The 26,488-nt window shown below is 32.3% G+C and overlaps 1 protein-coding gene across 1 annotated transcript; it reads right to left on the reverse strand.

Annotated features, from left to right (window-relative positions):
- On the reverse strand, positions 1 to 3,907 carry LOC133300061 (cysteine proteinase mucunain). Its single transcript, XM_061499552.1, has 5 exons — positions 3,345 to 3,907; positions 1,953 to 2,188; positions 1,466 to 1,606; positions 665 to 1,117; positions 1 to 482 (listed from the first exon to the last, which is right to left on the reverse strand). Exons 1-5 carry the CDS (start codon positions 3,835 to 3,837, stop codon positions 387 to 389), a joined length of 1,419 nt encoding a protein of 472 aa, XP_061355536.1. The 5' UTR covers positions 3,838 to 3,907; the 3' UTR covers positions 1 to 386.
- Between the last annotated feature and the right edge of the window lie 22,581 nt (positions 3,908 to 26,488).

Below are 26,488 nucleotides of genomic sequence, written 5' to 3' on the forward strand. Positions count from 1 at the left end.
CACAGAAAGCAACAAAGCACGCTGCGGGGGAATGTCCAGCGTATACTAATAAGCACATAAAGCAGCATGAGAACAAGGGATAAATCCATGCATTGCTACATGATCACATAATGTACAGAAGTTGGAAACTTACAATAATTAAACATGTTCGCCATTTGGAATCCGAATAAAAATACAGAACATAAATATAACGCTATTTACAGAGTCTATGTCTGACTGAAATTTGACAGAGAATGTATCTGTTTGTATCATAATGGCGAAGATCTATATGTTACGTGCTGTATGATGAAGCAAAAGAAAAGAGTATCAGCTAGTGTTTCAGTCCTTCGTCTTAATCCTTGATTTCCCCATCGGCTCCTTCAGCACGTACACATTGGCTTAATTACTTAAGCACTGTTTATCTTGTTCTTACCTCCAAAAGCCCAGTGAGGTTTAGCTGGAGTTCGCTTCAATGCCTTCACTCCAAATGGGTTGTTCTTGCTCTGAGATAGAAAATTCATAAATACATGAAAATATTGAGTGAGAACTTAGAATGCAAAGGGAAGTCATCATTAACCAAAAAAAAAAATCATATAACAGCAAATTGTTAGTTCCAAGTGAAAATCCAGTATGAAATGAAAGCAAATAAAAGATTTGGTGGAGTTAGACAGTTAATCATTCATACCCTCAGGCAGGTTCCTGCATAAACGTTACATATGGGATAGTCATGAGGGCAGCAACTGTAGTGGTCTTCACAGCAGGTAGCACCCTCAAGAGGACAGCATCCCCACTCAAAGCAAGCGTTTCCATACTCAAAGATACAGCAACAAGTAGTGCTCTCGGCACAGCTGTAGTAATTGTCACAGACAGATGGTGGCGTCACAGGTGAAGGGGGTGATGGTCCAGGGTTCGGGGGATTTTGGCCCTCCTTAACTGGATAGGATGGCTCAATTGCAATTCCACACTTGCCTGATCTGCTTGAGGCCAGATTACGTTCCATTTTGATATAGCCATCCTCTCCCCAGGTAGCACCCCATGAATTCCTCACAATCCAATAATCATGACCGTGTTCTGTACCATACCCAACAGCCACAACACCATGGTCTAATGCTGTCCCACATTTTCCCGTAAATAAGCCCTGACAAAAGATAGATAGAATACACTAAGTAATAAAGTTCAGCAATGCAACGGCTAGTCCTAATCTTGGTAAAGAAAGTACACAAAAAGAATATGGGCAATAGAAAGTAACTTGGAGGATAACCAAGAGCCAAACCACTTGCCACATACATGATTTTCATCCAAAATCAATATATGGTATCTTGGTTTCTGTCAAATATATATGCTTTCAATACAAATCCAATTTTGACACTTCCCACTCGAATTCTAATATTATAAGCACGCCTTTCCTTGACTCTTCACATTCTATTTCTCCTAGTATTATAGGTACACCTTTCCTAGTTCGAGTGAAATTGATCTAGAAACTTACAGATACGTATAACTGGAATTCCCTGCCACCTCCTTCAATAGCAACGCTCACTGGCTGACTAGCAACAGCCTTTTTCAAAGCTAACTCGTCATAGGGAGAAACATCTTCATAAGAATCAATTGAAACAACTTTAGCATTTTTCTGCACAAAAGGAAGATAACCCAAAAATAACAAATATAAGAATTAGAGAAAGTAACTATTAAAGAAATATAAAACCATTAATGTAATCTCCCCCAGAAACTTAAGCTTTTAGGTTGATTTGGTTCTTTATATGATATCAGAGCCTTTGCGACCAATGATCACAAGCCCAATGAGCCTGTATATTGTCCACTCTCAAAAACCAGTGAGCCATGTTAGAAAAATATAAAATCATTAATGTATTGTAGCCTCACTAACAGCTTAAGTTTTTGGGTTGAAATGGTTCTTTACAATAACTATCTTTTACAAGGACTTATTATCAGCATGTATTCAAGACTAGGTGACTGACCCGGTATTGGTCACATCTACCATCAACCCCAAGGTAGGGATAATCCTCCTCAGAATCAATGCCACCATTGTTGATGATGAACTCAAAGGCGTAGTCCATAAGTCCACCATTGCACCCTTCGTTATATGATGTATCACAATCAACCAGCTCTTGTTCTGATAGAGCAATTAGCTCTCCTGTCACTATCTTATTTATTCCTTCCACAGCACCAACTGTTGAGAATGCCCAACAGCTCCCTGAATTAAAACAATTCAGACAAAGTGTTTATTAACTCTCACAAGATAGGCAAAGTTTGTAAGCCAACAAAAAAAAAATAAAAAATCATTACCTACGTAAATAAGTAAGTCATATAACTACATAATTAGCGATTGATATTTTAAGCACATTTGAGTGCAGAAGAATCTGCCTAAAGTGCAGGTAGGCACAAATCATTTGAATATCTAGGTGCTTTCTTAACAATATTCGAACACACACCAAGAATCCTGATGATGTTAGGCATAAGAGATATGGGCCATCATGTTGGCCCTGTCCATTTATACCTGTTTGGCTGTATCCAATTTCCAACAACACCTTTCATAACTTAAATAAAAGACTTTTCTTTTTTCTTTTTTTTTGATAAACCACAAGTATCCTCTATATGAGGCAATTCTGTTTGGGTAGGTCCAGGATTAAGACTTTAAATTCCTCCTAAAGATGGTACGGGATGTATCGAACAAATGCTCTCACCCACTACTCAGCTCTCATGCGAGAAATGAGCTACCATCATTTGGTCTTAAATAAAGACTTTAATTACAGGACAAAAAAATTATATTGGAAACGTAAATAACATATTCAAATTCAAAGAAAAAGCTTATGACATATTGATTAATCAAACCCCACAGCGATCAAATTTTTTTGGGTAACTTCCACAGTTCCACATGAAGCAATTACATACGCCTCACCTTAAAAATAGGAGTCAAGTCCAGTTTTAAAGTGAAAGTTCAATTCATAGATCCAAAAGGTCCAGACCAAGACAATTTCATGTCAAATCGAAACTAATAATTATGTAATTCTAGGGACAAACAAAAGGGCGTCTCAAAATGAAAACCTTGTTCATAAGTTTCAGATCTAAGATAGAAAAACACATTTTTCATACATACATAATTAATTTTTTCCAGATAGTGTTAGATCATGTGGATCGTTAAGCAACAGCAATACAACAAATCGCAGATAAGACTATAAAAACACCGAAAATGAAACAGTACGCACAATTATTGGCAGGAGTTTAATTTTAAAATAAAAAATGATAGATGATTATTTAACAAAGTAAGGAATAATAGAATATAACTTTTATTTTTATTTTAAAAAAAAGAGTAAAGTAAGTAGGAATTGAGACATAGTGAGAGTGATTACCGCAACTTCCTTGGTCTTTGACTCCAACAACAGCACCTTCCTTCCTCCAATCAACGGATTCCGGCAATTTGTCACCGACACGTGGAGTGTAACGGTTGCTCCTGGTCCTCAACTTGCCCATCCTCCGGTTCGGGTCAATCCTAGTTCCCAGGAACTTTGCCCTATACTCCTCGTTGGTCATATCCGCGAACCGGTTCAGCCCCAGCTTGTAGGTCCGGTTCTCAGCGTTATGCTCGTCGATGAACCTGAGGTTGTCCTTGAAGATCTCGAACCTCTTATCCTTCTCCCCGAGGGCGTTGTTCACCTTGCCATGTTTCACCAACCACTCCTCGTACATGTTCATGACCTCCTCATCAGTCCTCCAGTTCGACTTGTCGGCGTGGGTCTTGTCGTACGAGATGATCGACATGTCCAACGCCAACGAAGTCGCGAAGACCATGAACACGAGAACGATCATCGTATTCATGGCCAGGGACGATCTAGTCGAACCCATTTTCTTTAGATTTTTTTTGAAGAGAAAGAGCAACTATTGAAGAGGAGGAGGAGAAAGAAGACGATGAGAGGAGATAAAAGGTGCAACGAACGTGGACCTTATAAAGACAAAAGGGATGGGAGATTGGATTAAAATAAAATAATAATAATAATAATAAATGTATATTAGGTAGGAAATAATAATATAAGCGAGGGATATGAACGATGAATTATTAATAATATTGGTTCAATAATTTAACGTGGAGAGTATCTTTGGTTATGGGAAAGATTCAAAAGATAAAGGAAAATCTATTTTTTTATGTTACTATAAAATAATTTTTTTGGCAAGTGATAATAGGAGAAGTTATAGTTATTATTTTTTTCTTATTACTTGTTATTGTCAAATTTAAATCGTTGATTTCCGTCAATCTAACGGTTATAATTTATTAGAATTAATAATTAATTAATAAATGTAATCCAATAAATTATAATCGTTAGATTGACGAAAATCAGCAATTTAGATTTAGTAGTAACAAGTAGTAAGAAAAAAAAGGTAATAATTATAACATATCCCATAGATAATAATTATATATTTTGAAAAATAAATAATTATAATTGTAAAAAAAAATTCTCTTTTTTTTTAAATTATCTACTAACATCCTTCATAAATTATCTGTTGACATAAAAATAAAAATAAAAGTAATTTTATGATTATAATTATATATTTACATAAATACATATTTATAATTGGATGCTGAAAAAAAAAATCAGCCAAAATAAGAAAAAAAAACCCAAAAATAAAATAAAAATGATGAAGGAGAAAGTGAGGAATGAGAGAAGCACGAAGACAAGTGGGAAAGAAGGGTTACCCACGGAAATGGGAATTGGTAGATCCAATCGGTACAAGGGTGCCGAATTGGGCACTAATATCACGCGCGCGCACCAATCGCGGACTAGTAACATGGTTTTATTATCATTTATAAATTGATTTGACCAAATAACAAAATATTTTTTTGAATTTTTATGTAGATTTTTTACTTTTATTTAAATCATAGCTTATAATAAAAAATATTTTGAGACACAATTTATTCATTATTCTACGGGAAATTATTTTTACTTTTATTATAAAAATAAAATTTTCTACTACACTTATATAAAAGTAAATAAAAATTATTATAAAAAAAGAGATAAAATATTAATAGACCCGTTTACTTTTAAATGAAAATGATAGGAACAAAATCTCTACAATAAAAATAAAAATATAAACTCTTATTTTATTAAATATATTATATTTAGATAAATTTTAGCTTACGCACCGTGAATTCAGATTTGAATTGTATAAAATAAAATCTATTGTTTCAAACATGTTGCCTCCTCGCACCCCACGCGAGTGCTTGAAGTGTCTTTTTAAAACTGCAAATTGAAATATCTGTCCCTTTTTTATCTTTGTTTTTTCCAACCACCTATCATATTCATTTAATTGCAATTCATTACTCTTCCTTGCGTGATGACAAAATATCTTTAAAGATATTTTTATTATTTTTTAAGAAATAAATATTGAATCATCTAAATACACTTGTACTGAACTGAATACTCATAATTTTCATTTATTGAATATTGATTAAATTAATAATATTAACAATATTGAATTTCCCCATAAGAGTTAAATTTTTTTAGAGCGTACGTAACTATAAACAGTCAATGCAGAAACTGGTATGCGAATGAGGACGCGCCACGTCTACAGTCTCAGGGGGGTGCCTTCATTGGGAGGGAGACTGTGACTTTTTTATTTTCATTTTCATTTTTCATTTTTTTGTTTTTGATAAGCAGGCTATTAGTGCATGCAAAACGTTAAAAACTAAGACACCAGCCCCATCATCTCGAAGAATCAAATTTCTTGTTTACTTCTTGTGTGTGGAAAAAATCTAATATCCTCAACCAGGATTCAAGTAGCTTTTCCTCTAGCTTAGTTTCTTAATAGTTCTTTATGCTTTGGGCTAATGCCCTCACGTGAAAAAAAAAACAAAAACAAAAATTCTAATATACTAGTACTTATATTTCACTAATAAAAGTGATCTGTTCTTTATAATTGGGTTGATCATGTGATATTTCTATACACAGTCTGGAACCGTCTTGGGTCAGAGCATCTTGCAGTTGGGCAGCTTTATCCCATGAGTCTTCTATGGAACGAGATGGAGGTGTACCTGCAAGACACTCCGACGCTCAAGTCAGTTATGGTTCAAGCAGGTTTTATTATGCAGGAGAAGATATGTACCTTTGTGTTAATAGGTATGTATTTATAGTAAAATGATGAGCAGCTTAGAAGATGTTACTTAGTGATCAGGTTTCCTTTGTCTTGGAAGCTAAGTAATAGAGCTGTCATGTTTAATGTTGAGGAGCTTGATGAGATAAGACCATTAATATTGTGCAGCTTGATGGCTGCCATGAGCTTGCTGTTATAGAGATGTCTTTGTTGTCATAAATATTGTGCAGCTTGGAGAGATAGGTTTTGCAGCCTTCATTGACTATGAGTTTTCTTAGTAGTAAAGGCTTTTAGTTTGGACCTTGTATTTGTATAATATTTATTCAGATCAGAAGCACCCCAGCTCGGTGCTTATGCCAAAGGCATAAGGAGCGAGATGTATAAGTCTGCGGAATGATTTGTCTGTTTATCAACCTGAAAAATTCATTGCGCTTGTTCCTTTATCTGAAACTATGGTCTGTACTTTGTATGGTGCTTGAGAGCTGTATATTTGGATCCTGCATTTTGATACAATTCATAGTTCATAAAGTTGGCATACCTTGTGCATGTGCATGTTTTGGGGCTTAATGTTGCTGAATATGTAGCGATAAGTGTCGCACTTTGGAGGAAGTTTTAACCAATTAAGGTGTTACCTTCCGTTCACTCTTTTTGATTGGAGGATCCTTATGAGGGATCCTTTGTAAATGGAGGATCCTTATGAGGGATCCTTTTAATTGGAGGATCCTTATAAGGGATCCTTGTAATTGGAGGATCCTTATGAGGGATCCTTTTGCTCGGAGGATCCTTATGAGGGATCCTTTTAATTGGAGGATCCTTATGAGGGATCCTTTTGCTTAGAGGATCCTTATGCGCCAATGATCAGAACAAGTTTTTACAACTGGGCCGATCATGTGATCTACCTCTGCACAGCTTGGAACCGTCTTGGGTCAGAGCATCTTGCAGTTGGACTGCTTTATCCCATGGGTCTTCTATGGAACGAGATGGGGGTATACCTGCAAGACACTCCGACGCTCAAGTCAGTTATGGTTCAAGCAGGTTTTATTATGCAGGAGAAGATATGTACCTTTGTGTTAATAGGTATGTATTTATAGTAAAGTGATGAGCAGCTTGGGAGATGTTACTTAGTGATCAGGTTTGCTTTGTCTTGGAGGCTAAGTAATAGAGCTGCCATGTTTAATGTTGAGGAGCTTGATGAGATAAGGCCATTAATATTGTGTAGCTTGATGGCTGCCATGAGCTTGCTGTTATAGAGGTGTCTTTGTTGACTATGAGCTTTCTTAGTAGTAAAGGCTTTTAGTTTAGGCCTTGTATTTATATAATATTTATCCAGATAAAAAGTATAACATTTGTGTCGATATGATTCATAAAAAATTAACTTTAACATTATTATTATATAATTTTAAAAATATAGAATTTATAATAAAAGTTATATCCACTATTGAATACAATTATATCACTGAAAATGTTCTCTTGTGTGACATTAAGAACGGGACCCACACAAAGTGAGGCCGATGGCCAACTTTTATGTTTTGAATCAATTAGTTTGTGCATCGCAAAAAATGTCAATTATTTTGTGACGAACTTATATAATCGTGGTTGCGTTGCGTCCATCAGCTCAACACTTAAAAAAAAATGTATTTTGTTATCAAAAAAAAAAAAATGTATTTTTAATGTGTTTTACATAATTTTATGTATATTTAATGTCAAATAAAATACTTTCCTAAATGTTTTCTTTTTCTTTTTGGGCTTTTGGCCCTTTTCGCTTTCCAAATCACTACATTCTCATCAGCTCAATGTAAAATTATTTTCTTTTCTTCTTTTATTTCTTAGTTAAAGCAGGATAAAGTATTCAATCAATTATTTTACGGTTTATATTATTATCCATTATTATTATTCCGAAATATTACGATCCTTATATAAAATGATATAAACTTTATAAATTTATTTATATCATTAATGTATTATCTACTTTTTTGTTTGATTTTACAATAGTTGTTTTTTCTGGTAAGATATATTGCCAAACTCTTTTATTCGCACTTGTTAGAGGCTAAGTGTCGACGACAAAAACTCATAAACGCGATCCATTAACATTAAGCATGACAATTGAATTACTGCTTGCATCTAATGTGATTTTTATACAAGAGAAATTCAAGTAATACATTTTGTCAAATACTCTATTTTAATATTTTTTATTTTAATATAAAATTTCATGTGAATCTCACGAATAAAAATGTGTTGATCAAGTCATTGAATGGAACTCGAATTTCATGCAATAACAAAAATATTATAAAAATGTTTTCTAACATTTTCCCTTTTTATATAAGATAATTTTGGCGGATACTTTGATTGTCATTTTTGTTAGGTTCATAAGTTAAGAAAGATCATAGTCACACGGAGTTATTTGCGACGACTAGCAGATTCCTTATATATAAAAAATAATGCCATTTTTCATGCCTGTATGATTTTTAAAATTAAAATTGTCAACTGGATTAATTGATTAAAAAAATCTAATAGATTCAAAGATACGTGATTCTCTACTATCATTAGAAAGTAAAAAAGTCGGGGAAGAAAAAAAGAGTTATCTTAATTTACAATTTACACTTCTAAAGATAAAATCAAATTTATAAAATAAAGTTTTTGTTTCGTTTATAAAAAAAATTAGAATAATATTAGTTCAGAACTTTAATTTATCAATAACTTATTTTATTTATGATTTTGTAATCTATAAATCTGATTATTTCGAAAAAGCTTTAAAATTTATTTATTTTCAAATCATTTCTTCAAAAAATTTAAAGCATAGGTATCCATTAAATTAAGGATTTTATTTATGTCATGTAACAGTAAAATCACATTGTCTCTTACCCTCACATTGATAAGTGAGTTACCTTTTTTTTCCTCTCGCCTGGTGGGTTCCGCTTTTGAATGAGTGTGTAGAAATAAAATTTTGTTTTCCTGTTACTTGATACTAATAAATCCCTTAAATTAATGCATTTTTATTAAAAAAGTAATTTCAAATAATGTATTTTTAAAAATAAATAAATCAATCTAATGCGACGAATCCCGCACCTTATCTAAGCGGGACTAGTATCACACACCCCTTAGTCCTTAGAAGGGACTACCGGACAGAAAAATTAAAATATTGCATTTAAATAAAATAATTACGCATTTAATGTTATTTCGAAAAAAATTACACATCTACTGCACAATGTGACGCCAGTTTTGGGCGTCACATGTGACGCCCCATTGGGGCGTCTTATCCATGGGAGAGACGCCCCAATGGGGCGTCACATGTGACGCCCAGAACTTGCGTCACATGTGTGCTCTATATATTTCCTCACCCCCTCCATTCAATTCACACCTCTTCTCTCACTCTTCATATCTCTCTTCTCCACCAACATTCCTTTATCTTTAATTTAGTATTTGAATTTTAGTTGTAATTCTATTTAAAAATGAGCTCAAATCCTGATTCTGTTCGTGTTGTGTTATATTACAATGGTAGGAAGGTAGAAGGTCGACGAGGTGTCATATTCGAAGGTGAAAAAAGGCCGACACGTATCCAACGCAACACAACCATTGGCGAATTGCATCAGAGAATTCGGCAGAAGTTAAGTCTTCAAGACAACCAATATAACACTGAGATCACGACAAGGGTGTGACAAGGTGATAAATACATTATTTAATTACATAAATACAAAACGACATAAATAACATACCTGGATATGTTGCATCCTGGCAACATGTATGAAACCCGCCTGTCTGAGGTACTCTTCCACAACCTGTGGAATAACACCGGTAGGTGGGCCCCCTTGTGGCTTCTCACGCCTCGTCTTAATCTTTCTTACATGCTCAGTATTCCACACTCACTGTGAAATATGACCTTTCTGCGTCCTCTGACGAAGGACCTCCCACCTGTAGGGTCCAAGTATGATCCACATGCTGGGATCGGTGGGCTCTACATCCGAATCAGATCCTGAAGAAGATGATGACTCAGCCATTATCCTTAACTAACTACAAAGTTGTGCACTCCCGCATTAATAACATCATACATACGAAATTTACAAAGTCTCTAACACTATTTATAAATCACTAATTAATATGCTAAACCCTAATACATAATTAAAAATCAGTAATAATAATAACTACGTAATAATAATATTACTATATCATTACAACATTCATAGCATGACACAAAATTTCTAAGTGACTATCCTAATGTTCCAAGTCTCTAATATACAATCAATCTTAACATGTATTACTAACTAGCACTGTAATTTAAATGTTAGTTACATATGAGGTATTATGACCTTACCTACGTTGGCAGAGCTTCGCTATGAACCGCGGTTAGAGAGAGGTTAGAGAGAGGTTGGAGAGGTAAATGAGTAAGGAGTGAAAAAAGGAAAGTGGGGTATATATAGGTTGCATATGAGACGCCCTCTTTGGACGTCACATGGGCATCTCATTGTGCAACAGATGTATAATTTTTAACAAAACAGCATTAAATGCGTAATTATTTTAATTAATTACATTATTTCAATTTTTTTGCCGGGACTACCGAGTGTCGCAACTCGCAAGATATTAAGTTAGGAATCTATTTTGAATTAAAATTTTCCGCGATTCAAACTGTGGCTAATTTCGTAAGGCAAGTTCCACGCACACACCTTCCCAAGTCCCACCCCCTCCCTTTCCGCGATTCAAACCGTGGCTAATAGGTGATAATAATCTTTTCCATAATAATATTGATTGAGAGTTGTCATTAATACAGATGTAAAATGATTCCAAACTGATGTTGATTTAATATTACAAGAGATAGTTTATACTTACTAACATTTTTTTATCACCTTTTATTATTAATTTTGTTATTATTAGATCAAAATAAATTAATGATTATAAAATTATATCAAGTAAAAGTTATTAATTTAATTTTGATCCAACGATAACAAAGTTGGTAATAAAATATGATAAGAAAAAATAATAATAAATATAATCTCTCTTATGTTATAAAATGCATACAATTAAAATAAGCACAAATTTGATTAATTTGTTAGATACTATCACGGCTAAAAGTATTTTTATTGTGAAAGTTAAAATTTAAAAATAATATTGTTGTTTTGTTTTGTTTAATGTAATCATATTTATTAAGTAAAATTTTCTATTAATTAAAATAATTAAGTAATATATGTATCCAGACTAACAAGTAACTAATATTTTATCACAAACTCCAACAAAGTCATTTGAGAACATTATTAAAATACCATGTGCGATTACGTGCAAAGCAATTATAAAAGTCGCTTTCTTCTAGGTACCGGGGAGCCGAAATGTTTGAACTTTGGACAAAACAAACAACTATTCAGTCTATTCACTTACCACACGAATCCGATATACTGCAAAAACATAATATAAATAGTAAAAGACAATAATGTAATTATTAAAGTAACTACAAGAGATATTATTAATATTGGCGAATAGACACGAATTAAATAATTAGTAATAATAATAATAACAACAGTAATTATATGTATAAAAAAATGGATGTGAGAAAATGATTCGTGTGTATATGTATCATTTGTGAGAAAACTGTGTATTTGATACAAATATATTTTAGGGAAATTTTTGTATGCTTTGAGCTTGATTTTTGTTTTTAATCAGAATATTTTCATCCGTAGAATTACAAGATTAACTCGCAGGCAGGTCTTTGAGATTGATTTGTTAATAGATTGTATTATTTAATTAGGAAAATATTTATTTAGAGAAAAATGTTATCATTCTAAAATCAAAACATGTTACAAGTTTTAACAAAAAAAAGAAAATACATTAATTTTGAAAATTAGTATGGGTGAGTTAATGATGGGGAATTTTGAAAATTACAAATTCTCAATATGTTGTAAAGAATTAATTCAACTTTAAAAATCTTAAGGTGTCATGTGAAGGTTATTTTAACGGCGTATATTATTCTCTAATACACATATTTACACAAGAGTCCTTTGAACTGGAAGTATAAATATTATATATGTCTATTTTTTTATTTTACTTTATATTTATTTTAATTTCACTATAAAATGAGGGCAATAAAAATCAAATTATTTTATGGTCACTGAAATTTTGATAACATATAAAAAAATCAATTCAACCCAGCATCTTAATATGTTGAATGATAACTTTTTATATATATTGTTTTCTAACATATGCCGTTGAAATCCGAATAAATAACTTGTGAGTGCTCAAATATTCAAATACCGGTGGCTGGTAAGTGGACTTAATTCCCGATGTGCATTCTCTTCAGATTTATTGAGCGATATCTTCCAACTTAATTTCTGCGATCAACAAATCATCTATTAATAACTCAAGTATTAACTAAAATTATTTTATATATCATCATTCATCAATCACTTTCATAGAACTTAGAAGTATACAGAAGATCTAACAAACTAATTTGGCAATGTAAATGTTTGGTGGAGCTTTCTAGGAGAAAGAGGTCTCGGTGTGTGTTGCAACTTCGACAAATGCACCGATCGTACAAGTAATAAAGTGATAAGAAAAGTTATCGATCCCACGAGGACTGATGATCAAGCAATAATTTACTTATTTAACTAAAGTTGGATCGATTGTGAAAGGATTTCATAAGAATATTTTAATTAAATTAAAACGGAATTTTTAAACTTATTTTTAGTTTTCAATAATTTAGAAACTAAATTCAGAATTAATAAAACTAGAAATTGGTTTTAAGTTTTTAATAAATAGAACGTAGCTAGGACTCGACTTTCCCAATGGTTTCCTAACGAATCTATCCATTTTTATGATTATATTCAAGATCAAGTTATTAACAGTTCTTTTTATATTTGATCAAATCTCAATCCCTTGGTAATCAAATCATTTACTTCACTCCAAAGCCTAATCCCTTAGTACTTTTTCATAAAATAAGCATTAACGCAAGAACCTACGGTTATAGAATTCATAAGTCTATCCCTAGATCATACAAATTCCAACAATCAATCAATCGGAATCGATACACCAACATCCCTATTGTCATGCACGATCTAATGCTCATTCAAGATTGGCCAGATCATAAACAAGACTAAAAATTTTAAACAGATTAATTGCATAACTTAAATAAAGAATATAAATCATAAGAGAAGCAAATAACGTTCAAGAACCCATTGATTCCGTCTCGCCCTAACTACTTAAAGAAAATTAGCCTGACATAGTCAGGAAAACAAGAACAATGCGCTCCTCTGCCTTCTAAATGCGCTCCTCTGCCTCGTCTTTCCCCCAATCCAAGAATGAATGGAATGAGCCCTAACGTGCTTTTTTATAGAAATAAAAATGGGCTTTTTTAATTTGGACTAGGCTCGCTGAGGATTAATTTTGATTAATTCTTTATTTTTCTTGATCCTTATCCTTTGCAACTGCATTTATCCTTTTTTATTGCAATTTGTTATTTTAGACCAGAAACAAACTGAAAAGAGATTGAATCTTATCCAGTTGTTGGTATTTTAATATCTTTAGATTTTATTAACTAACACTATATTTTTAATCATATTAATTATTATTTGAACTATATTTAACCTTAAAAACATAGTGTCTTAGACACTTATCAAATCATTCCCAGATTTACTCATTGCTGTCCTCAGAAATGAATTAAATTAATAACATGGAATAATGTAAGCATGCTTAATATAAGACTAGACAGTATATCAATTTAAAAATGATCAGATTTAGGTAGAAAATAACAAGATTATTAAGAACAAACATTTAACTACGCAGTATTGAAAGTAAGCAAGTTATAAAATCAAAGCATGAGTTCTATCAATAAAACATAAAAACTGAATTTTAACACATCTCTCACTGGATATATCAAGTCACTCATTACTCATCTGTCTAATGGTAAGTGTTTCAATCAAACTTTCACTGTATCAATACTTTCATAAAGCTTGATAATATTCTCACTTTCCACAGTTAGTTTACATGCACAAAAGATCAAGAGGTCTTTATTCAGTTTGTAATGGGGCTTGACTAAAGGTAGGATAAATAAGAGAAAATTAGTTAAAACATTGGAACACAGAAAGATCATAGTAAAGTGTAAACACTCAAACGATTAATCCTTTTTCTCCCTTCTTTCCTCCTTTTTTTTTCAGCCCTTTTGTATTTTTCTTTTTCTGTGCTTTTCTTTTTCAACCCCCAATACTTTTCTTTTTCATTTTCTTTCAACAATTTTTTTTGCATAGAAGCAATAATTTTTTTTTTCACCATTTTCAACTTTTGCTTTTGCTCCATTCACCTAACCTCCTTTTTCACCACTGTGAATTACATGATAAAGTACTCATGTTTACACCCTACCATGAACTTTCTATAATCCAATCTTATTTAAGGTAGATGTGTATATGGAGTGGCTAATTAAGATAACAGGTATTAAGGACGGAAAGGACTTAAGCTCAAAGGGCTAAACAAAGGATATCATAATGGTTGGCTTTTTGGCTAACTAGCTAAAACAATAAAATGTCTCAATCATTTCAAACATGCATGTAAACAACCATTTTAAGGAGAAACAGAGCAAGTTCTGTTAATATTTTTAACAGTAAAATGCACACTGAAAAGAAATTTTTGTTTAGGCTCAAACCTTACGGTTATATATGTGCAATTCATTAATTTATGCTCTTTCTCAATCACTCATACTGTAATTTCATTATTCTTACTGACTCTTAGACTAACTCAATCAATGTTTATTCCTAAAATAAAACATATTCTTAGTCATCACATCATAAATTAATTTTTACTGACTAATTCTTACTTAACATGATTTAATAATCCAGACAGAGAGAAGTAACACAATAAGATAAAATAAAGAGGAATAAGGACAAGAATTTTCCCTGTTTTTCTGAAAAAATTTGCGGCTCTTCGCATCTTCACAGGGAAGTCTAACTGCTACTGTATATGGCGGTGCTCCCCATTCCCAGATTTAGAATTTTGTTGTCCTCAGCAATGGACTACACATCAGAAATAAGGAGCACGTAATAATAATAAAAACATGCAGTCGCATGAGAACATCATCAATTATACATCACCATGGAGATCAAAACTTTAAACTAAAGTAAAATAAACCAAAACAAAAACTAAATGCAGCAAAATAAAATAAAAGCATAAATCTTTTGGGTTGCCTCTCAACAAGCGCTTGTTTAACGTCATTAGCTTGACGTTACAACTTCGTTAGTAATGGTGGTTTGTATTCGGAATTCAAAGATGATGCCATTTCTTTTATCATATATATTGCTTTGCCGTAATAGTACTCTCGTGCATATGGACGAGAAGGTTTGGCCTCAAGAACTCTAAACTTAGTCTTGATGTGCTTTCCCTTGCTCTTCGGCTTTGTCATCTTTACCTTCGGGTTGCAACTCTCATCTGGCTTATGATCTTTCTTTTCTTCCTCTTCAGCCTTTTTTTCCTCAATAAAAAAATTTTCTCTGGCTGAGTTGTAGGTGGTGGAGTTTCTTTTTCAAATATTTTGAGAATAGCCCTTTCTCCTTCCACCCTTAAAATCAATTCACCTTTTGGCACATCAATTAGCGCTCCGAATGTCGCTAAGAAAGGTCTCTCAAAGATCATGGGAATAGTAGCGTCCTCCTCTATATCAGAGATAACAAAGTCCATCGAGAAGATGAACTTTGCTCTCACTTCTCTCTAAGATTTCATCTCCAAAACCTCACCAAATCTCCTTCACCAAACTTGTTCCCCTCTCTCTCCTTTTAACAACCATACCATTTTCATGGTGCGGATCAAATTTTCGAGTTCCTCACACCACCATACAACCATGGTTTTTGGGAGTTCAAGGACCATAGAGTTGTGTTCTTGAGTTCTCTTGAAGAACAACACATCTTTGCTTAGTTATCTTGAGTTCTAGTTAAGTGTTCTTAAACTTTCTTGAAAAATATCATCTTTTTCTCTTGTGTTCATGAGCTCTAACTCTTGAGCATGTTCTTGAAGGTGTGTTCTTGTTTAAAGGAGCATTCTCGGTGGTAAAAAGTGGAGTTTGGAGCTAAAGGTGTGAACTTGAAGATGTAAGCTTCACCTTGAAAAAAGATGACCCAAAAAGGCTTACTTTCTTCCTCTTTATGCCATGGTTTTGTGTATGGGTGGGGGGAATATTGTTGAGAAATTTATAAAGTAATGGTTCTGATGATTATTCTTGAGGGTGTGTGAGTTTTGAACCATGAAATGGTTGGTTTAATGAGTAAAGGTGCAACCTTTGGATCCTTAAGTGGATTTCATGGAAAAGAATGAACTTGAACCCCAAAGGAGACACCTATGATTCAGCCATGTCATGGGATCTAGAGTTTGATGACTAATTTTTTTTATGAAGTGATTAAGTGTGGAAAAATCCTAATATGAACTAAGAAAGATTAATTAAGTGGGTTATCTTTAAGTGAAACCTACTATTCTTGATTAAGGATAGCTAAAAACTCTAATAAATATAATTAATCAAATCTGCCCCCTTTGATATAATATGAATTAGTTGTGTTAAAAATAAAAATAAAATCATGGATTAGTGGATTAATTAAGTGTAGGTACTAATTAACTAATGAAATGACTAAGAAATAAGCTGAAAAATAATAATTTAAACACCTAAGCAATTCGGTCATATGAGATTAATTTAAAGTCACTATGTTAAAATTAATATTAATACCTAATTAGGACATTAATCTAGTGGTTAAGTGAGGTGGACTATGCATAATACACTAATTAAATATTAAACCCTAAAAATAAACTTAATTAAGGTTTAGGAGCACTAATCATGAAATTAGTGAACTTGAGGTATCATGGCATAATTTGACTAAGTGAGATTTCATAATGTGACCTAATAATAGAAAAATCCAAGAATTAAAGTGACTTAGAGTTGCTAACCATAAGTAATTAAGGTTTGATAATTAAACCCACTTAGGGTTAAATGACCATTTTTTAGGCTAACTTGGGGAGGACATATCTCCCTCCATAGAGGTTCTATATGGATGTTCCTTATATCATTTTGAAGATTGAGATGTTAGCTATATGGTGTCAAAATTTGGCACCATTTGAAGAGGTATAGCATTCTGTAGGTTCGATTGAGTGAAGACTTCCCTGGGAGGCCATGTTCAGGGGCTGTACATGGCTGCAACTTCCACGAATTGTTTCTCCCTCAGTTATTACTCAAATTAGGCTCATAATATGTCTAATTAAATATGAAGGTGTCTAGTTGTTTTAATAAAAATTTGAAAGCAATTGGTTTATTATATTTTTGAGAATCGTAGAAATGGTAAGGGATGTTTAGGGCTCTGTTCAGAGTTGGCCGGATGTTTTGCTTGTCCAACTTCAAATGGTGATAATCGGAGTTAGAAAACTCCAAATAAGGCATGTGATATCTTTTTAGAAAGTTAATTGAGTCTATATTAACATACTAAAATATTAGAATTTTATAACAAGTTGGTTGCGCATAGTGATTAGAAAATAGAAGCATGTACAGTTATAGAAAAACCGTAAAAGTGATATTTAGGCTAAGTGGGCTTATGGAACCCCTTAGTAACTTATAATAAGTATATATATGGCTTGGATGAGTTGAAAATAATCTAAGTTACCTAAGTGAGCCTAGCATGTGTTTCTAAGTTATGCAAGTGATAGAAGATTGAGGTTTCTTGTAATAATGCACTAAAATACGTAATTATGTAATGATTTGGTCTAGACTTGTAATGGACATATTATTTTCATGTGAGAATGAAATGTGGAATCATTAAGTGATTGAGTATTAATGATGTAACTAATTCCTGCTCTAGGTTTTCCTAGAGAATTTGGCACTTGAGGTTTTATTGGAGCGTACGTATTTTACTGTCGGAGTTGGGCTTGTGATAAGCTCAATGGGGTAAGCTCCTAGTTCTGGTTGTTCCTCTCTCTTGTGTCCCCACTATGATGGTGGGCATTATGGTTGTATTTTATGAAAGTACATGGTATGATATATATGTGCATTCATTCACATTCATATAGATGTTATATGATTCTTGATGTTATGATGATGCACCGATGATATATGTTATGAGGATCCTGGCCAGCGATCATGGTATGTAGGCTACCTATGACTTGACCCTGGGAGATGTTTCATACTGAGGTTGTGTTGACTGTTTATGGCTTGACCCTGGAGTCACGTAGGTGTAACCGTCTATGGCTTTGACCCTAGGGTTACACAAGGATGATATGATGATGCTATGTTTATGTTGTATGCCTGTATTATATGCTTTATATCTAACTTGTCATGCAGAAAGTGGGCTCAGGGAATTAGAGGATCCTCTATGAACCTTGAGCTTACTGAGATGTGTTATCTCACCCCGTTTGGGACATCATTTTAGGTACCCAGGTTAGTAGTGTGCAGTCTAAGGGTAATGGCCCAGCTACAGATTAATAGATTGTGGTTGCTGCTTATTTTTATGCTGCTATGTTGTTATATGGCATGTGTAGTGTTTTGACATGCTTAGTCAGCTTATTTTGAGACTATGTTGTTGTATGTAATAATGCTCAGGATTAATTACTGTTTGAGCTTTCGGATTATTGATGTTTGTATTATGAGTTATGTTAGATGCATGTGATGAGTACGCAAAGACATGATGTATGAATTTATTAATTTTGGCATAGAGCCATTATGTATGTACTGACCCATTGAGGGGATTGCAGTTCGTGTGGGACATGCAAGTTGTTTGTTATTTAACTGTGGTTATCAAGTGTGATTGTGTGAGATTCTTATCTCCCAGTTATCTGTTAAACAACCGTATGTTGTCCGTGAGACTCCGTCAGGAATGACACTCGAGGTCATATTCGGATGGTCAACAGCCACTAGTGATGGCCAATGATTTTAATTAGTAGACTTAGATGTGAATGTTACACTAATGCGATATATCAGATGAGCGCTTTCAAAATGTTTTAGAAAATATTTGGAAAAAGTTTACTCGTATTTTTATAAGACGTTTTATTATCCTTTTAAAATAAAGTCTTCCACTGTGTATGCTAAATATCATGTATGTTAACAACCGGAATACTAAGGGGTGTTACAATTCCCAGCTTCTTCATCATAGATAATGGCATTGCGTTGATGCTGGCACCTAGATCACATAAAACTCTCTCTATTGTCATCGAACTAATCGTGCAAGGGATACTAAAACTCCCTGAATCATTTAATTTCGGAGGTAAATTCTTCTGCGTGATTGCTCTACACTTTTATGTCAATATAGTGGATCTTTCTACTGTGAGCTTTCGCTTCTTGGTTAGGATCTCTTTTAGAAACTTAGCATATGATGGCATTTGCTCTAAAGCTTCCGCAAAGGGGATATTGATGTGTAGCTTCTTAAAAATCTCTAAGAATTTAGAGAAATTTTTCTAATGTTCGTGTTGCTGTAACCTCTGAGGATAAGGAGCCTTAACATAAGGATTGTCTCCAAGTGATTTCATCCTTTCCTCTAAAGAAAGCTTCTTTATTTTTTTCCGTGGGGTATCATTTAATGGTCCGCCAAAAATTATGACATTTCCATCAACAATGTCATCAGCAAGATTTTCCTTCTTTGCATTTTTTTCACTACTTGGTGCAACTATTGGTTTTTCCACAGGTTGAATTACTATTCCAATCCTTGTAGTGATAGCATTACATTGTTCCTTGGAATTAATAATTGTATTACTAGGAAAGGTTCCTGGAGACCTCACAGCCATTTGTTTGGCAAGCTGACCAATCTGACTTTCCAGATTTTTAATAGATGCTTCTTGATTTTTGAGAGATGCTCTGGTTTCTTCCACAAAACTTGTTTGAGCTTGAGACATCTTTTCGAATGCAATTTCCCAAGATGCCTTTTGACTAGATTGTGGTGGTTGAATTCCCAGATTAGCTTGTTGTGGTGCTCCTTGAATATATGAAAGTGCAGGATGGTTTCTCCAGCCAGGATTATAAGTGTTGCTGTAAGGATTGTTCTCTCTACGTTGGTCGTACCAGAGAGAATTCACCTGAGCTGGGTTTATAGTAATCATAGCCTCACATTTATCGGCACTATGAGGTCCGCCACAAGTGTCGCAGACTACAAGAAATTGAGAGTTGACTGCAGAAATTTGATTTTGGGGAAAGAGTTTAACAAGTGAATCTAGCCTTTGATCCATCTTGTCTTGTTTGGCTAATATGGTGTCGTACCCTTCTAACTGCATAACTCCCTCGCTTTGATTGAACTAATGTGACCTCGTTATCTTCAGATACCATCTTTTCAATTAACTCAATAGCTCTAGTTGGAGTAATTTCTCCGATACTACCCCCAGCTGCAGCATTAAAGAGTACTCGATATGTCAACATAACCCCTTTATAGAAGATTCGCACATTCTCGCCATTCGATAGAACGTACTGCGGACATCTCCTGATTAGTTCTTTAAATCTCCCTCATCCCACACACAGGGATTCACCTTCGAGCTGCTTGAAGTTGTCAATCTGTTCTTTCAGCTCAGAGAATCGGGAGAATGAGAAAAATTTCTTTTGAAATTTTTCAACTAATTCTTCCCACGTGGAGATGCTATCAGCAGGTTGCAATTCTAGCCAATTAAGTGCTCTTCCTTTTAAAGAGAAAGGAAAAAAAAAACATCAGTCGGATTGATTCAGCAGGTACCCCATTAGCTTTAATAAGGATACACAATTGTAGGAATATAGTGATATGGCAGTATGGGTCTTCGATTGGGTCTCCTTCAAATAGATTATTTTGAATTAAATTTAGGAAAGAGGCTTTTATTTCGAAATTATTGGCGGAGATTTGAGGCCTTCTAATGCTCGCAGTCGGATGCGAGAAATTAGGGTTTGGGAATTGACTCATCAGTTCTTTGGGTGGATTTTGATTATCCTCAGCCATGACTGGTTCTTCAGCAGAATTGAAGCTTGATGCGTTTTGTATTTTTTTTCGCGGTCAAATGCTTCCTATTTGTTCTTTCTAATCATCCTAAATCTGGTTCGTATTGTAGGTCACTGAGGTTAACAGTGCCTCGCAGATGCATAAACCAGAAAACTAAGGCTAAGTGGACCCAATTAACGGAAACCACTAACTAACAGAAATTTAAAATTTAAAATTTAAAGCAAACAAATTAAACTACGAAAACTAAATAAAATAAATAACAATAAAAATATTAAACTAACAAAGAAAGAAAATAAAATAAAATGACATAAAAATAAAAATAAAAAATAAAAAATAAGCAAAATAAAAATAAATTTAAAATGAAAAATAAAACAAATAATCTAAAAACAAAACTAATAAATTAAAATTAAAAAAAATGATCTAATCTATAGTTTTATAGATATGATTAATGTTGATTAAATCAGTCCCCGGCAACGGCGCCAAAAACTTGTTGCGACTTCGGCAAGTGCACCGGTAGTACAAGTAATAAAGTGATAAGAAAAGTTGTCGATCCCACGAGGAATGATGACCAAGCAATAATTTATCTATTTAACTAAAGTTGGGTCGTTCGTGAAAGGATTTCTTAAGAATATTTTAATTAAATTAAAACAGAATTTTTAAACTTATTTTTAGTTTTCAATAATTTAGAAAATAAATTCAGAATTAATAAAGCTAGAAATTGGTTTTAAGTTTTTAATAAAAAGAACGTAGCTAATACTCGACTTTCCCAATGATTTCCTAACGAATCTACCTATTCTTATGATTATATTCAAGATCAAGTTATTAACAATTCTTTCTATATTTGATCAAATCTCAATCCCTTGGTAATCTAATCATTTATTTCACTCCAAAGCCTAATCCCTTAGTACTTTTTCATAAAATAAGCATTAACGCAAGAACTTACGGTTATAAAATTCATAAGTCTATCCCTAGATTATACAAATTCTAGCAGTCAAGCAATCGAAATCGATACACCAATATCCCTATATTCATGCACGACTCTAATGCTCATTCAAGATTGGCCATATCATAAACAAAACTAGGAATTTTAAACAGATTAATTGCATAACATAAATCAAGAATATAAATCATAAGATAAGTAAATAGCATTCAAGAACCCATTGGTTCTGTCTCGCCCTAACTACTTAAAGAAAATTAGCATGACATAGTCAGGAAAACAAGAACAATGGAAATAAACTAAAATTCATAAAAAGGAAAATAAAACCCGGTCTCCACAGTGAAGCTTTGACCGTTCTCCGCCTTCTGAATGCGCTCCTATGCCTCGTCTTTCCCCCAATCCAAGAATGAATGGAATGAGTCCTAACGTGCGTTTTTATATAAATAAAAACGGGCTTTTTAATTTGGACCAGGCTCGCTGAGGATTAATTTTGATTAATTCTTTATTTTTCTTGATCCTTATCCTTTGCAACTTCTTTTCTCTTTCTTGATTGCAATTTGTTATTTTAGATCTGAAACAAACTGAAAAGAGATTAGAATCTTATCCAGTTGTTGGTATTTTAATATCTTTAGATTTTATTAACTAACACTATATTTTTAATCATATTAATTATTATTTGAACTATATTTAACCTTAAAAACATAGTGTCTTGGACACTTATCAGTGTGCATAAGAGCCATTTTCGTGGTTCTTAATGTTTTTCTCATTTCTCGTTTTGGTGTATAAAATTATGTTTCAAAGTGATTTTTAATTCTGTTCCTAATCTTAAAGATATATATCATTCTTTTCGCTTCTATTACACAATATTCGAAAATTGATCGTATGTGTTATGTTAGAGGGTTTTTTCGATACTCCAAGAGTATCTATATCCCTCTCAAAAATGATAAAACTTTGGAACTTATAGGGAAATAAAAATAAAAGTGCATATTCAAATGCAATAAAATTTTTGTTATTTAAAAAAAAGGAGTACCGAGTTTGATACTCTTGTAGTACCAAAAAATATCCCTTTATATTGGGACTATTGCAATGTCTATATCAGTTATTTTTTTTTAAAAATATCCTACCACATCGAAAGCAAGTAATAAAGTGGTGAGTTAAAAGTCTTAAACCCATAAGGAAAACTATTAACTTCAATAACTAATATGACCCATACTAAGCTCGTGCAGGTCCAATCCAATAACAGTCCAAAGGTCTAAAAATAAACACTTAGAAAGCGCATACATAACACATCCACGTTGTCTTGAAAATGCACGACTAAGTTTGCAGCAGCACATTCTTAATTGTCAATAACTAAAAAGCAGACATGAAGTTCCAACTAAGCCTAGGTATTATAGCACAACAAGAAGCATCTCGTAGGCGAGACATTTAGACAAATATATCAGAATCTACCGATTAGATACATGTCACAATACTAAGGTGACATGACAAGGCAACAAACATGTCATATCATTACTATAAAAGAGAGGTTTAAAATTTAAGTATGATAATCTTATTTCAATTTACTTAAGTTCATCAATCAAATAGTAATTTGAATATTAGAGTACTTTGCAGGTATCCACCCCACTTGTTCTAGACAAAATAATTGCATAAGAAATTGTCACCCCATTAATATCATCTCTCAGAAAAAATTAGCGGACAACTCCACTAATTATTATTTTGAACCAGACTTAATCGTGTTTGATCAGGATCAACTCCTTATGGACTAATTAGTTTAAGGGTTAAACTTTCTCAAGTTACAGGACAATTTTAACTCATTCCAATACTAACAAAAAAGCATAGTTTTTAAAAGAAAAAAAAGTTGACAGTGGCGTCTTTTGTCTTTGAAGGAATTGATGGAATTATCCAGTAACAGGAGAATTTCAATCCCCTTGGTTTAATAATTACTTAAAGTTTCCAAATTAACAAACATAGTTGAAGGTTGTGATTTGAATTATAATCACGTAATAAGAATAAATAAAAGTGCAGAAAAACAAAGAGAAAAAATATAATTATATGTGAGAAAATCAGTTGCAGAAGAGAAGAAATGTGAGTTTTAGAAGGAGAAAGAAAAAAATAAAATAAAGGAAAATACAATGAAAATTGGAAGAACCCATAAGAAATTTAACATATCTAGTGTAAATTGGAAAAGTAGGTTAGGAGAGCTGAAGTGCATATTATATTGTGTATGATTGGTGCAACAATTTAAAGTGAGAAAAAACTCGAATTAGGATTATATGAAATTACATCAAATATTTAAATTTATTTGTTAAAGACATGATTTTTGGTATCTCGAAATGTTGTCTTGCTTGTTTTGATGTTCCTACAAGATTTGAAGAATTAGGATTTTTTTCTGCAGTTTATACCACTTCCTGTTACAATTATCAATGGAACAAATTATGGAACAAATATTCTACAATTCGTAAATGCAGAGGAGACTTAATTAAACTTAGGGTTTTATAAGAGTTATGTTGTAGGAAAAGTGATTATGTAATATTATAGAGATACATTTTACGTGCCGTAGTTTTTTTTTGTTTTGTTTCAAAAAGTGTGAGCCCCACAAAATATTGTGTGTAGAAAACTTTGTTGTGTCATGTTAAATGATAAATGCAAACCCCTTAAACTTATTAGATCTGTCCATTTTTCATCATGGGTCTATGAGTTGGATTTACATTGTTACCCAAACTAATAAGCGTAGTAAATATACAATCCTAACCAAAAGTATCACCTAAGTGATTTTTATATTACACCTTCATATGAATTATAATTTAACTCATTTTTATTAAGACAAGAAAGATTACAATTAATTAAAAGTTAAAACCCATAATAATTAACAAAAGACACTAACAAAAGAAAATAACTCGTTAAGCATAATAACGAAAAACAAAATATGTAATAGAGTTTTATAATTATCATTCAACATGAGAATTAAAATTTTCCTATACATTCTTTGATTTTCGTGCTGACGTGAATCTTATACAGAATTTTTTCTAATATATGGGTCTCACATATTTTTTTGTCTCTATAACATAAAATTTTAATTCTCCTAATTATAAAACCCTATGTAATAATGTGTAATTACTTTTTAACAACTATCAACTGATCGTTTTACATTAGTTTCTTCATCTGAACGAGGAAGAGAGTTGATGTAATAGTATGATTTTTTTAATAAGAAAAGCCTACGAAGACAAAGAAAAGAGACAGGGTAATGACGTGGGCAAATTAACAAATGCCTTCTCCCCGATGAAGACGTTCGCTCTTATCCTATATCACTTATTTATCCTTCTTGCATTTTTTTTTAAGTTACCCAACCCTAATCCTTCTTGCATCTAAAATATCATTTGTTAGATTAAGACATTTTTTATTTTGGCATTTAGGCTTTTACATATGTCAAGATACTCTACCACAGAAAATTGCAGACATATAATTATCTAATTGATTAAATTTTTAATGGTTTTATAAATATTAGTGTTCGGCATATTAATATTTAAATATTTTTGTAATTAAAATAATCTTTTAAAGATATAAAATATCACCATTTTTGTATAAAAGACTAAAATAGTGATAAAAAATAATGAATTTTGTAATTTTTTTGGATCTTTAGAGAATTAACTTAATACTGTTTTAAAAAAATAGTGTAATAACATGCCAATATTAGAAAATTAGTATCAGAATTTACTCTAAGTATCTGTTCAGCCCATCTTAATTTTAGCTTTTCTTCTTAAAGAAAAAAACAGGTCAAAGAAACTCTCAAAAAAGTATATTTTTTTCAATGAAGAAAAAAGAAAAGAAAAGTATTTACTAAAATGTTGAATCACTTTTTATTGGTTAGAATTTTTTTTTATATTAATAGATATAGCAAGTTAATAAGTTTTATATATTTTAATGTGGGGATTATCAAGTTAAGTTTGCATCAATGGATCGAGATTAAGTAGAATTTTGTAGAAGTAATTTCCCAATACCTTAATCCAAAGTTTAAATATAATAATCAAAGCAGATAATATATTTCATTAATAAAAAATATAGATTAAAATAATTTGAATTTAATTTAAAAAAAATAGATTAAGAATGCCATGTCTCATTTTTTAAGGGATCACAGATTAAAAGATTGAGTCACTTTTAACTTTTAAGTAATTGTACTATAATTTAACATACATGAATGAAGCAGTTGAGATATGTAGGAAATAAAAAAGAGCAAATTTCAAGATAAAAAAAGTGCAATAAGTTAACATCAAAATATTAAAAGTAAGGATTTAGGATAAAATTTACCCCCAAAAGATCAGGAATTTTTTTTTTTTAAACATAGAATAGAATAAAAAATTTAAAAAAATTTATTTTAAGACTATGACGAGTTGAGAGTCGAGATAAAAGAAGAAAATTTGACATAAAAATAAAATTTAAAAGTAATTAACAAGTTAAGAAATTTTTTTGAAGAACCATAAAACTAATACTAAACAACGGTGACACCATGTGTTTTAAGAATGAATAAAGTACAATAAGAAATTATTTCACTCTCAAAGGAATCTATTTTATTAATTCAAGGGTGGATAATGGGCAG

The sequence above is a fragment of the Gastrolobium bilobum genome, unplaced genomic scaffold, assembly GCF_033153095.1.
Source record: "Gastrolobium bilobum isolate Gb01-03AN ecotype WA unplaced genomic scaffold, APGP_CSIRO_Gbil_v1 utg57927, whole genome shotgun sequence".
NCBI lineage: Eukaryota > Viridiplantae > Streptophyta > Magnoliopsida > Fabales > Fabaceae > Gastrolobium > Gastrolobium bilobum.

Excerpts from the sequence above, each read along its gene's own strand:
- LOC133300061 (XM_061499552.1), bottom strand. The coding sequence starts at position 3,837 with ATGGGTTCGACTAGATCGTCCCTGGCCATGAATACGATGATCGTTCTC. Across the intron at positions 2,189-3,344 it reads CAAAGACCAAGGAAGTTGCG|GGAGCTGTTGGGCATTCTCA; the intron begins GTAATCACTCTC and ends GTTTTAATTCAG. Across the intron at positions 1,118-1,465 it reads AATTCCAGTTATACGTATCT|GGCTTATTTACGGGAAAATG; the intron begins GTAAGTTTCTAG and ends ATCTTTTGTCAG.